The sequence below is a fragment of the Coregonus clupeaformis genome, unplaced genomic scaffold (genome assembly GCF_020615455.1).
Source record: "Coregonus clupeaformis isolate EN_2021a unplaced genomic scaffold, ASM2061545v1 scaf0010, whole genome shotgun sequence".
Taxonomy (NCBI): Eukaryota; Metazoa; Chordata; class Actinopteri; order Salmoniformes; family Salmonidae; genus Coregonus; species Coregonus clupeaformis.
Window position 1 is genome coordinate 52892 of NW_025533465.1, and position 13043 is coordinate 65934.

At 42.2% G+C, this 13043-nt stretch overlaps 1 protein-coding gene and 1 pseudogene across 1 annotated transcript; one reads left to right on the forward strand and one right to left on the reverse strand.

Moving 5' to 3' along the window:
- Positions 1-10049, reverse strand: part of LOC121551064 — a 36587-nt pseudogene extending 26538 nt beyond the window's left edge.
- Positions 10050-12020: 1971 nt separating this feature from the next.
- On the forward strand, positions 12021-13043 carry LOC121551768 (melanin-concentrating hormone receptor 1-like). Its single transcript, XM_041864498.1, has one exon. It carries the CDS (start codon positions 12021-12023, stop codon positions 13041-13043), a length of 1023 nt encoding a protein of 340 aa, XP_041720432.1.

Here is a 13043-nt window from a genome sequence, read left to right on the forward strand (position 1 = left end):
GTAAAATGGGACAGAGAAATATGTGAGCCCAGGGGCCTCTTTTATAAACCGTGCACACATACAAAATATACCCCAAAATGTGCTTGAGCCAGTTTATAAAAACTGAACTTGACGTGAGAATGTCCTTTCCGCCACGCAAACTTTGGACCATGCGTACGCACATCTTCTAGTGGTTTAAGTATTTTATTGCAAGCAGGCAAGTATTTTGTGCAAATGGGATATAGGATGACACACTTATTCATAAAAACACAGCCTAATAACAAGATGCAGCTATTTGCCGTTAGTGAGAAGAGCGAAAAATCGAGTGTTTTATCTTTGTAATCTAAAATAATTTGACATCGGACTCTATTTCCTATTTACTTTATTTTCATAACCATTGCAGAATAAATTCCTCACCTTTTCTGGCCGTGATGGGTTCCATATTCCTGAATACAACAAATTACCATGCGCATCGCTCATTTAATTGAGCCTATGTGAATAGATAAGCCATGTATTTCAAGTTCTGCTTTATGTGATCCCATAGGCAGCGCAGTTTATAGCCTACAGACGAATTTAACAGGTGAACAACAAGACAGTTGATCTTTTACTTTTGAGTATGTATGCTACTATTGTATGTAGTCTACTGTAACTGTTTTGAGTAGCCTAGACAATGTTTCAGAATTCGTGGGCAGTCCAGCATTTTTAGGTTGGGGGAAAAGTCACTGCAAAAGATTTTTGAATTCAAATGTTCTGCTGACAGTTCCACAACAATTTGCCATTGTATTCTTTCAGAAACTGTCGTCACAGTCCTTTTCTAAATACAGCATAAATGACTGCAAACATTTTTTCAAAACATTCTGCCCACACCTCTACAGAAATATGATCAAATATCCAATTGCTCTTTCTTTTACAAACTGCCGTGGCCTAATTCGAAAGAGTGCCAAATTATACAGCAAACAAAGTGAGTTATTGTCACCAGATAAGGTGAACGGAGGGCATTTTCCGGGCAGAGTTTTATTGCTCGTTCACGGTGCAGTTTTATGGCAGGTCTGGTTTATAACGGAAACATGAGTATGTATGGCATGCGGCAAGTTTATAAATCTCAATGTTTTTGTACACGCGCAGACTTTTCAGAAATGGTGCACACAGAAATTATGTGAAATTTACGCAAAGTTTATAAAATGAGGCTCCTGTGTAACACACGACACAATAAGTTACACAAGTCTCAAACCTAAACACTACTAGGCTATTCCCCTCAGGGGGTGTTTGTAACGGTGGATGATTTGAGATGGATGAGTAAAAGTACATTAAGCATAGCCTAAAAACATTGAAAGTACTTTAAAATCAGTAGCATATTTATTTCACAAAAATGATACGTACATGCATGACGTACACTGACTGGACGCATCTGGCATCACGGCTCATGTAGCTTTAGCTTCCGTTGTGCTAGAAGAGCACAGTAATGAGGTATTGGCTACCCTGACATATGGCATGACCCTGTGACTTGAGGTGCCCATAGGAAAAACATAGATTTACAGTTCACTGCTTCTACAATATGGCATTGGCCGCATTATAAATGGCACTCTGGTTCTCAAATAGAGGGCTGTCTTTTGCTGTACAAATAGATCTGAAAAAGCACTGGCTGCATTCATGCTTCTCAATGGAGAACTAGCCTATGGCATAAAGAATAGGGGGCTTCAAGTTCCATCGTCAGGGGGCCCATCTTTTTATTCTAATCCCATAATGGCATGAGATATACTAGGCCTCCTTTTCAACTGAGATGTGAAATGACAACTGTCAAACACTGATCTCACTATGATGAGATATGCATAATTTTAAACCCTAACCCCAAGGATAATTTTTTGAAACCCCCCAAAACCAAAATGAGTTCCTTCCCCTTTTTAAACAGATGCAAAATCACATGACACACTGTGAAACTAAGCCGATCGGCACAATGTGCGGAAAAATATTTACCAGATATGTTTCATATCAGCTACGTACATTTTAGTGTGGGCTAAGATTATTCTATTAACACTTCTCTATTTAGGTTAATATGTAAAGAAACTCTGCACATTATCATTGAGCAGAAATATTCTGGTCTAACAGCTTTAACATTTATGTTTAATAAAAACAGGAAGGTAGGAGTTACAGCTCTGTCGTGTATGCCATTTACTGATAAGCAGAAAAAACATTGAGCAACACCACACACAAAGATGTCTACATGAGGTACATTTGCTTCAATTACAGTTAGCCTAATATGGATAGTATAAGTCAGGGCCAAGACTACCATCAAGCGCCTGAGAAAACTCTTGGTAGGCTAAACGGAGCGGAAGGGGAAAAAGCCTGGTGTAGTGTTGGTGGAAAGTGAAAGCCTTAAGATGTTGTAGGAACATTTTAGCTGTTGTTGCTGTCAGAATCTGATTGTCCGCTTAGTCTGTGCCTGTAGCAAATGAGGTGTATGTGTTTTGGTGCATGACTCAGGAATGCAAATTAGAGAGGATCCCTGGCTGGTCAATCAGCTGTGTAAGTCAGAGAGGTAGAGGCCATGGAACAGCGCAACCTGAATGCTCAACACAATATGAAACCAACAGGACCATACACTGCACATGTACCCACCGTGGTCAGGATCAAAGGCATGTCACATGAGAGTGGCCATGACCACTCACTCACACAGAAAACACTGAAAAGGCTATGCGGACACTCCTGACCTGCAAACCGATATTAAATTTTAGAATCGGTTAAAATTAGGATAAGGTAAAGGTTAAAGAAAGGGTACGTTTTAGAAGGTTTTTTGTTTTCGTTTTGAAGGTCAGCACTGTCCTTATAGTCTTTCCCAGAAAACACATAATATGCCATTTTGCAGAGAAGGGCGACACATTGAAAGAGTAACATCAGAGAGAACACAAATAGGCTACATATACATTCACACACAAAATGCACAGACTAGTTTCCAAACTTTACCCTACAGCTCAATCGTCGGTAAAAACACTGACTTTTTGTCAGCTCTCATGGAAATAGTCTAAGTTTCCTTCCCTCTTTTTGGGCAATGGAAAGAACTCCCAAGAGCACTACGTAATTAGGCAATAATGGCCTTCAGAAGCCATGTAATAATTATGACCAGCTCTATTCCAAGAAATAGAAATAGCATGGACTTTAGTGCACCTTAATTATTCAACAAGACATTGCATTCTAGCGAGAGAAACCAGTAACGCAAACTATGAATCCAAAGTGACTGCTGTCGTATTCACACACAAAACCTACTGACTGAATACTGAGAGAAAGAGGTTTAAAGATATCTTGATTTCACTGAGTCCATCTTTCAAATCTGGAGTATAGAATGATTTATATTTATGAAAAAAATACATTGTCATGTTTATGAAACACAACAAAGGCATACACAGCAGCAGCCTGAGGCGATTAATGCATGTTATGTTCCAATCCCACCCCTTTCATCCCATCAATGGTCGAGCTTTAGATAACTAGTTATGTAAAGGGTATTTTCTAAAAGCAGGCAGAAATGAGGGTGAAATACATTGCTGTGTGGCACCAGCTAGTCGCTAAACATCTTCTCAACTGTTTGGATTAAGAATCCTATTTCAACATTAAGAGGCCTTCAGTTGATATCCCGTCATTGACATACAGTTTATCAATCACGGACATAGGCTAAACCTTTCTTCCCATCAGCTACACCACCATACTGTAGGCATTGACATCACAGCACAGCTTCTGGTTTGTGAGGGCCAACTCACAATCTTGTTCAGAGGACAGAGACTCTTACAGTCTAGGCTTCAGCCACCCAGAGACCAACAGTGACACACAGAGAGAGAGAGAGGTGACACAGAGACGACACATTGTGTGAAACACAAGGGCTCAACAGATGCTCCTGTGTGGTGGAGGGGGGTAGAAAATAGAATACAACCACCACATCTCTCCATGCTGGTGCACTTAAGGCGATTTTGAATAAACAAAGCCTCAACACAGGCCATTCCCTCGTGAGAGAGACCGCTTGTCTCGAAAGCATAGATGCTTATGCTTAGCACTAGCAGGCAGTACTGGAGATAGATGCTGAGAGAAGCGTGCCCTCTGACACTGATACTCAATCTTGGATGGCTTTTTGAATGTAATACCTTGCATGCAAACTAAACTGGGTTTAATAATTCAGGACAGACAGAAGAAACAGATCCTAAGCTTTAAAGAGGTGAAAGTTATACAAAGTATCATGATGAATAACTTGGAATAGATTCATTTTGGTATGTAGGCTAGACCTTTGTCATCAATCACAAGACTTAGAAGCAGTCTACTCTACAGTATGTGAACCTGACAATTTGTATAAAACTGCACAGACTTGGAAACGGAATGGCTGAGCTACCTAGTTACCTTTCCCCTTTTTAAAATATCACACTGACAGCTTCGTCTGATATGATACCCAAAAATTAAACTGACTGATTCTCTATCACAAATCAAAATGTCCAGACTGAATGGAAGCAGCAGTGTCTTGGCCAGCAAGTGCCAACTATGACAGACAAAACCACCCAACAGCATTATAAAGCACCCACCAAATTATTATCCATTAAAAACAGGCTATTTGGAGGAGTTGAGGTCAATATTCAAACTATGCCATAGAACCATTCAGTTATACAATAAGTAGACTTTATCTGAAGTGATTGTTCTGTACACAGACATGATCACACTGCTGTGTTGGGGGCATGTAGGCCTATACACTGCAAGCCGTAGCAGTTAGCCAGTCAAGTGCATGAGCGGGCAGGTGTCTGTCGCAACCATTAGATTAAACAAATTTACTTTGACCTCTGTTCAAATTCTCCAGAAATGTGGGTATCCTGCTTGACATCTAACCATTACCACAAAGAATATCTGCATGCGTTCCCACTGTACATGGCTACGCCTACGTCAAAGCTGTTTGAGACATAAGGCAGACGGAAAAGGCCCATCTTCAGCACTAGCCATGTAGCAGGCCATTTAAAATGTGACCAACTCTACCTTGCAACTGGTGACTCTCAGACCTGCGAGTGGGAGGAGGCCAAACCTGAAGGGACAAATCCCACTCTCCTCAAATAGATAGTGGCCAACCTCAAACGGTCACAATGATACGGAACGGCAGCTTGCTAAAAGGCAGAACACAACCCCCTGGATTTCAAACTGTTGGTTTATAATCTAGGTTGAAACTTTTTAAGTGTCATATTCCAGTTATGCTCAGTACACTTTGATGATTACTTTACCTCAGGGGAACAATTGGTCTGAAGAGAAACCCATGTTAGCAAATAGTGGTTGCTCCAAGCTACCTTCAAGGTTTAGGCGTATGGCAAAGACTGAAAACAATCTTTATGGAAAGTTTTGTTTAAATCAAAAGAGATGCTGTCAAAAAGTGATTGAATTACCCATAAGTGAGAAGCACCACTTCATTCTACTGAGGACCCCCTGGTGATTCCTAGAAATCGAATCCAAAACACGTCAGCCAAAGAACAAAAGGCAGCACACAGAGAAAGGATTATGAGATGCAAGGTGCCAGGGACAGAGCTGGAGGAGGGGCTAGCCAAGAGCACTTACTTAAAGAGATTCTCTAGGACGATGAACCATAGACCTCCCCATGCTCTGGTAGTGCATACTCCTTTCAGTCATTCAAACTCATGCCTCTGCAAGGTAAACGGGCTGACAATGTCCTTCTCCTTGTTGAGGATCTGATGTGATCAAGTGTCAAAAATGTATTTGGAAGGGTAAAAAAGAGACGGTCAATCAACAAACATTTCACTCTGGGTAGCGTGCTGTCTACTTCTAGAAGTTAACTTCTTTCAGAGTAACACTAACGATTCTGGCTGTGAAAATTGAGGAGCCCAGTTTTTTCCTTCTGATATGTAAATGTAATAAGAACCCTTATATTTAGCTCTACTTTCTGAGCCGACTCTCTCCCCCAGAGCCCCTGGTGAGATAAGGCCTCTTCCAAACCCCATACCGAATCACTTACTGACAAAAACAGGCCAAAATGAATTCATACATTGCCAGAGACTAAAAAGCTAAGTTGACTGCACCAGGTCTGCAGACAATCTTCTTCATATTTATAAGTAAGAATATTCAAGAGAAATGAGAACTCCTCAAGATCTAACTGACACATACGAAGGGCTGGATGAAGGGAGGCCGAATGGAAAGGCCTCTCCCACACAAGGCCATTTTAAAATGTCTACCACAGATATAATCATGTTAATCATCAATGTTCTCATATGGCAGGACCTACTTACAAAGATAGCACTTAGATGAGGGCTGAAATTAAACTGTTGGGGGGAGAACCTTTCATGTACATGGTTTTTAAATGCCCATGCAATCAAAATTAATTATTGCTCTTCGCTCACACCAGTATTCCACTGGTCTTTCTCAGATCTCTGTCGATGATGGTCCCGAGGCCATGTGGGCGCGTGGCGGTCTAGCCTGCGGCTTACGCAACTCCTGCAGGAATTTTAGAGTATTGCTGTGTTGCAGGCTTAGTGTTCTGCTATCAAGCTGCTCGCCGCCTCGCCCTCGCTCTCTGATTAATATTTATGCGGAGCTTGGTGCTGCTGGGGGCTTGGGGAGTGTCGCACCACGCTGGCATCTGAGACTAGGAGAGACGGGAGTCTCTGTGGCAGGGGATAGCCTACTCCTTGTCAACCCAGCATTGGACCTGTCCTAAATGAAGAGTATTGTGTTTCTGTGGTTATAGGGGTCTTGTGTAAGAGACCACTGTGCTTAACTAGCTTTAAGCATTACTTAACTATGCTTTAAAGCCCATAAATGAGCTAGTCAAGAACATATTTTCTGAGTGTGACTCATGTTGAAGAGACTGGGTGGGTTACAAAAAGGAGTGGGAGATGACTACTGATACCGTTTCAACAGCAGTGTTCTCTCCACCTGCATGAGAGGCGGGTGGGTAACTGTTGCCTGTCAACACACACTGCTATTATGGTGTAAACACAGGGATGGTTTGCACTGGTGTGTCATGTTCATCAAGTGTCCCAGAGGGGAAAACACCTCTGGACATTCATCCATGACAAGAATACACAAATAGTGCATGAGGCATTCTGAGGGGGTGTATGGACTGTTAATAGCCACACAAAACACTACAGAATGCCATAAATAGTTCAAATTATTTAAAGTGGACAGAATCTTACAAACATGTAGTTGCTAGCAAGACATAGGTTTAGCTCCATTTGCTACACACACCATCGTTTGAAATGGAAATCAGATAAAACATATGATAGCTGGTGTGCTTAGGCGGTAAACTTACCCCCTCTTTACCTAAAATCCATTGACGTTCAACAGAGGGATTATGATGATTACATTTAAATCCCAGAGCACTTGCGTAGACATTTTTCCCCCCTGTCCTTCCTAATATCTTGCAGTCCCGTGATGATCAAGCTCTGAAAATGGACTGAGCTCTTTTCAGGGAACGCAAGAGTGAGGCTTTGAGTAAGATGGCTATGTCTGAAGTGATCCATTGGCCCCAGGTTGTGTCAGATTAGAGAAGTTGCAGGATTGGCATTTCAATATAGTGAAATAAAAACATCCGCAAAGCCCTTGTGTTCCCTGTGTTGAGCCCCAACACACTACTAGGCCTAAATCTTGTATTGAACGTACTATGATGTTGGCTTATTCATTGAATAAGGTGTAGCTTCAGATACAGATACTATACCGTGTGTGAAGAAAGGGACGAGGAAAGAAAGTGCAGAGAGGAACATTGCAGAAGGCAACAACTCTGAAAAATAAGCTGTTGTGTTGCTGTTCTTTACTAGATGTGGGACGATAAGGTCTTTGAACTTTTCCTTGACAAACATTTTATTGTAGCTGGTTTGCAATAGAAACACATTTTTCCCCCAATTTTTCTTGACAATTGAGGGGCATATGCTCCCAGAACAGCAATTTGATGTGCCGGTAAAACTTACTGTCCATTAATTGTAGATTAACAACCTTTGATCAGCTGAATTATACAATCCTTTAAAGCAGATAACTAGCAGTTACCAAGCCTTGCAATTAATGAATTTGAAGACAAAAAAATGCACTCATCCTACCTTTAGAACTTCCCCACGTTTAAAACTTAACTCGTCGTCAGCAGTGGCCTTGAAGTCGTATTTGGCAATGGCCTCCATGGTACTGGTTGTTGGACAACTGTGTATAACCGTGGGTTTAGGGTACTTGATAGGGTGAATGTTGTTTTATTCCCTGTTGTTGATGTGTGGAGACCAGCAGTGTCAAAATAAAAACACAGTTCCAGAATTCAGTGATAGGTTGCTTGCTCCGAGTCGCTCCTCCCGTCTATGACCCGTTCCTTTAGGGCTGGATCCTCACATAAAGGTCGCAGTAAGATATCTGCAAAAAATGGAGAAACATGCCACAAATCCGATAATATCTAGCATCTCTGTTTATGTCTGGATGTTGTGTCGGTCGACAACTGTATGATGATGGGGCTGAAATTGACAGCTGTTCTTCAAAAGAGATGAAGGCAGACAGTTGACATCTCTCGGGCATGCACTTGATACATTTGATGATAAAAACAAACCAAACGACAGTGAGATGGGTGGAGTTCGTTTTGCATGGCCTGGTGCCCTGGGTGGACTGAGTTTATTCATTTTATAATAATATAATATAATATGCCATTTAGCAGACGCTTTGGGACTTACAGTCGTGCGTGCATACATTTTTGTGTATGGGTGGTCCCGGGGATCGAACCCACTACCTCGGCGTTACAAGCGCCGTGCTCTACCAGCTGAGCTACAGAGGACCCCTTCCATTGGACCCCTTCCATTCCATTGGTCCTTAAGTGAAATCTCCACCCACCCAGGGCACCTGGCAATGCAAAACGAACTCCACCAATGTCAGACTTCAATCCACACTAGTGGTTGGCCAAGAATTTACAATTGACAGGCCATTGTTGGGTCAAGGAATGAGGGAGCGCTAAAGTCTGTAGCTACTTGTTGTAGTGTAACATGCCTCATACGAAGTGGTTTACTAGCTGTCCAATCAGATTCGTTGTTCACTAAACGTTTCTTAGCCTGTTTGTAACACACACAACAATCAAAACCAGCACTGGAATATACAATTTCTTAATCTCTGCATCAAATCGACACTTTCTGCTAGGGAGTTCACTACTAGTTACCCAGGCTAACTTACCAATCATGCGAAGTACGTTACATTAAGTGACTAGCTAGCTAGCGAACAACATCTTTCTAGGTTATTATTTGACAACAATTCACGTTTATGGGAGGCTCTGTCAACTCTCGTTATCAGTTAACTTTCCACTTGTAGCCAAGTCAGTTAGCTAACTAACGTTAGGTACCCACATTACGGCCAGTGACAAAGACAATTTTACTACATTTGCGTTAACATGTTAGCTATAGTTACAGTAGCTAACTTCACTTATTTTGGTTGTACTGTGAAACAACGTTTCCAGCTGTTTTGAATTAGAGCTAGAAGCCAGTTTAAACGCTAGACTTCTGAGAGAGGAAGTTAACGTTAGCTAGCAACTAGCCAAAACGAAAAAGCTAGCCGGCTATTTAGCTAGCTAACGTTACCATTAACAACAAACACAAATTAAAAACACCAACTTAGTTAACAGTTATTTGTTTAATATCTAGGTTACATGCTTGTGTACAGCTATGTATGTGAATTCTTCGTTTCTGAAGAACTGCATGGCAAGCAGAGGCCTATTAGCTAGCTACAGTAGCTAACCAAAGCGAAAAATACACTTTCGCATGCTATAACGGGTACTGTAGTGTAGATGGCTGGCTAGCTTTTGTATTCAGTAGAACGAGACAAAAACTCACCCGCCAGTTTCTGTGAAATGTAAAGTTCTTGCTTGATCAAATGTCCTTATTGTTTAGAATCCACCCTTTACAGTTTTGTTAGTGGAGGTAAGTGTACAAAATACGTCTGTTTTTGCTTAAACCCGAACTAGCCAGCGACGTTTATTTCCGCTTCCTTCCAGATGCTTCGGGTGCTGCTACCGCTCGGCTCCTGCCTCCCTCGCCTAGCGCTGTGAGCAGGGTGTCTGACCGGCCCATAGGTCTCGCCTTCTAGCCACTGGACCATCTATCGCGATACTTTCACCTGATGGCTTGCATAGCTTTTTTAAAATTCAAATACAGAGCAAATACATGTCTCTCTGTCCGTCACATAACTTTGGTATGCTTGATGCAGCGATAGGCAATATAGATTAACGTGTTGTTACTGTACTATTTTAAACACATTTCTGTTACATAGTTAGTTAGATGGTGAAAAACATAGGAAAGTGCGTCATCTAGTGGCAAAGGGTGTCCACTACAGTCTACACAAAAAATTACGCTAACACCCTGGTGTCATGGGAAGAAAGTCAAGGAAATCAATGATTGGAATACAAATAGCTATATTTAAATGTATTGTCAATGTCGCCCTATCCTGGAAATTGTGACACTTTTTTTTTCTTAGTTGTTGTCAATCCAACAAACAGTGCCATCACAAATGGGCATCAATCTTGACAGTGGCACTGTGTTACTTATGCACTCAGGCACTTACAAACAGGTATCACACATAGCCTATTATTGCTACGATGTAAAATCAGTTGTCACTAGGTGTCTCTATGTACCCCTCCTCTTTTTCTCTACCATATAGGGGAGGATGCGAAGCCACCATGTGAAATGTTGGCAGGGCACATCACTGTAAACCTCACAGGCTCTCTTACAAGAAGTATTCTTGTTTGAGGGAGTGCATTGATTAGCAACACTACTGGTGTAAAGATAGAAGAAGAACAACTGGATTTTGAGGAGAGGCTACAGAAATAGAAGCAGGAAAAGGTCAGTTTCTACAAATTCACCCCGTCTCCACTGAATTACTTTGATTGATTAATTGATGTACTAGAATAATTGGAGCCTGGTTCATCACCATAATTACAGTGCACAGCATAGAAAAGGGCGCCCGTGCCTTTCTTTGGGTCTAAGATGTTTACAATTCAGGTTATAAAGACTGTTGAGTAGTTGCAAATGCTTCACCTGCGAAGTATTATTATTATTATTATTTTACATTGTTTTATCTTTTTGACACTGTGATGAGGACAAGGAATTTCCCGAATATATTTTAATGTCATTACAACAATTCTTGCCACTATGAAATAATACATTCCACAATTCGACTGCATCTATTTGAGCATGATGTGGGTTTGATTTACAGTAGCCAAGCAGTACAATAATAGTATAGCCTACTGATTATATAATATTTATTTCTATAGTCTACTTTGATGGTAATTAGGCCTACGTTATTTGACTGTTTTCACATAATTTTTCTTTCAGAACCCATCCTTTTGTTGAGCTTAATCTAACTTCGAAATGGACTTCGAAAATGTGTCGAACGAGAACTTGTCTCAAACGTCTCTCCCATCATACAACTTATCTGAAAGTCCAGCAGGTAACCTGTGATTTTCCTGATTTCATGCATGAATGTTATAATGTAAACTCAATGTTAAAGATTTCAATGTTATCCTGTGACTTTTACATTACATTTGAGTGAAATGACTAAATGTAAATGTGTTGTTTAATTAAACAACAAGGCCCTAGGAGGTGTGGTATATGGCCAATATACCAGGGCTAAGGGCTGTTCTTATGCACAAAGCAACATGGAGTGGTGGGATACAGCCCTTAGCTGTGGTATATTGGCCATATACCACAAACCCCCAAGGTGCCTTATTGCTATTATAAACTGGTTACCAACATAACTAGAACAGTAAAAATAAATGTTTTGTCATACCCCTGGTATACCATCTGATATACCACTGTATTCAGCCAATCAGAATTCAGGTCTCAAATCATCCAGTTTATAATTAGCAATGAATATCAGTACCACATGAAACGGCTCCCATCTCTGAGGATTAGTTTGGAGTCTTTGATCTTTGTGATGGAGCGGCCAGGGGTGACAGTATACTGTTAGTAAAATCAAGACTTATGCAAGCGAACACCTGTCTGATTGTTGACTGAATGTCACTGCAACATGAGACTGAATGTACTTTTCGTATCATACTTACAGAAAATGACATGCCCTACCACAACATCCTCATGCCCAGCATTTTTGGTGTCATCTGCTTCTTTGGGATTATTGGCAACTGCATTGTCATCTACACCATTGTGAAGAAGACCAAGTTCCGAGCCCAGCAGACAGTGCCAGATATTTTCATCTTCAGCTTGTCTTTAGTGGACCTCCTCTTCCTCCTGGGCATGCCCTTCCTCATCCACCAGCTCCTGGGCAACGGTTGCTGGTGCTTTGGTGACATCATGTGCACGGTCATAACCGCCCTGGACTCCAACAGCCAGATAGTGAGCACCTACATCCTCACTGTCATGACTCTGGACCGCTACCTGGCCACGGTCCATCCCATCCGCTTCAACCATGTGCGCACACCCTGCGTGGCGGGGGCTGCGGTGGGGCTGGTGTGGGTGCTCTCTCTGGTCTCCATCACTCCCGTGTGGATGTATGCTGGCCTTATGCCCCGAGGAGACGGCTCAGTGGGCTGTGCCCTCCTGCTGCCCAACCCAACCACTGACACCTACTGGTTCACCCTCTACCAGTTTGTGCTGGCCTTCGCCCTGCCTCTGGTCATCATCTGCGTGGTCTTCTTCAAGATCCTCCAGAACATGTCTGCCACGGTGGCCCCCCTGCCCCAGTGCAGCTTGAGAGTGCGTACACGTAAGGTGACCCGTATGGCTGTGGCTATATGCCTGGCCTTCTTCATCTGCTGGGCTCCGTACTACATCCTGCAGCTGGTCCACCTGGGGGTCCAGAGGCCCAGCTTTGCCTTCCTTTATGCCTACAACATTGCCATCAGCATGGGTTACGCTAACAGCTGCATCAACCCATACCTCTACATCGTGCTGAGTGAGACCTTTAAAAGGCAGTTCATTGTGGCCATCCGGCCGACCAATCGGGTCTTCAGGGTGAACCCTGGCAATGCTGACGGCAGTGTGAGTCTGAGACTGGCCCCAGAGTGTAATCATCAGTCTCAGTCCTCCAGAGACCTACTAGTACACAACATGCTGCCTGTCACTGTGGCTGTGCACTGA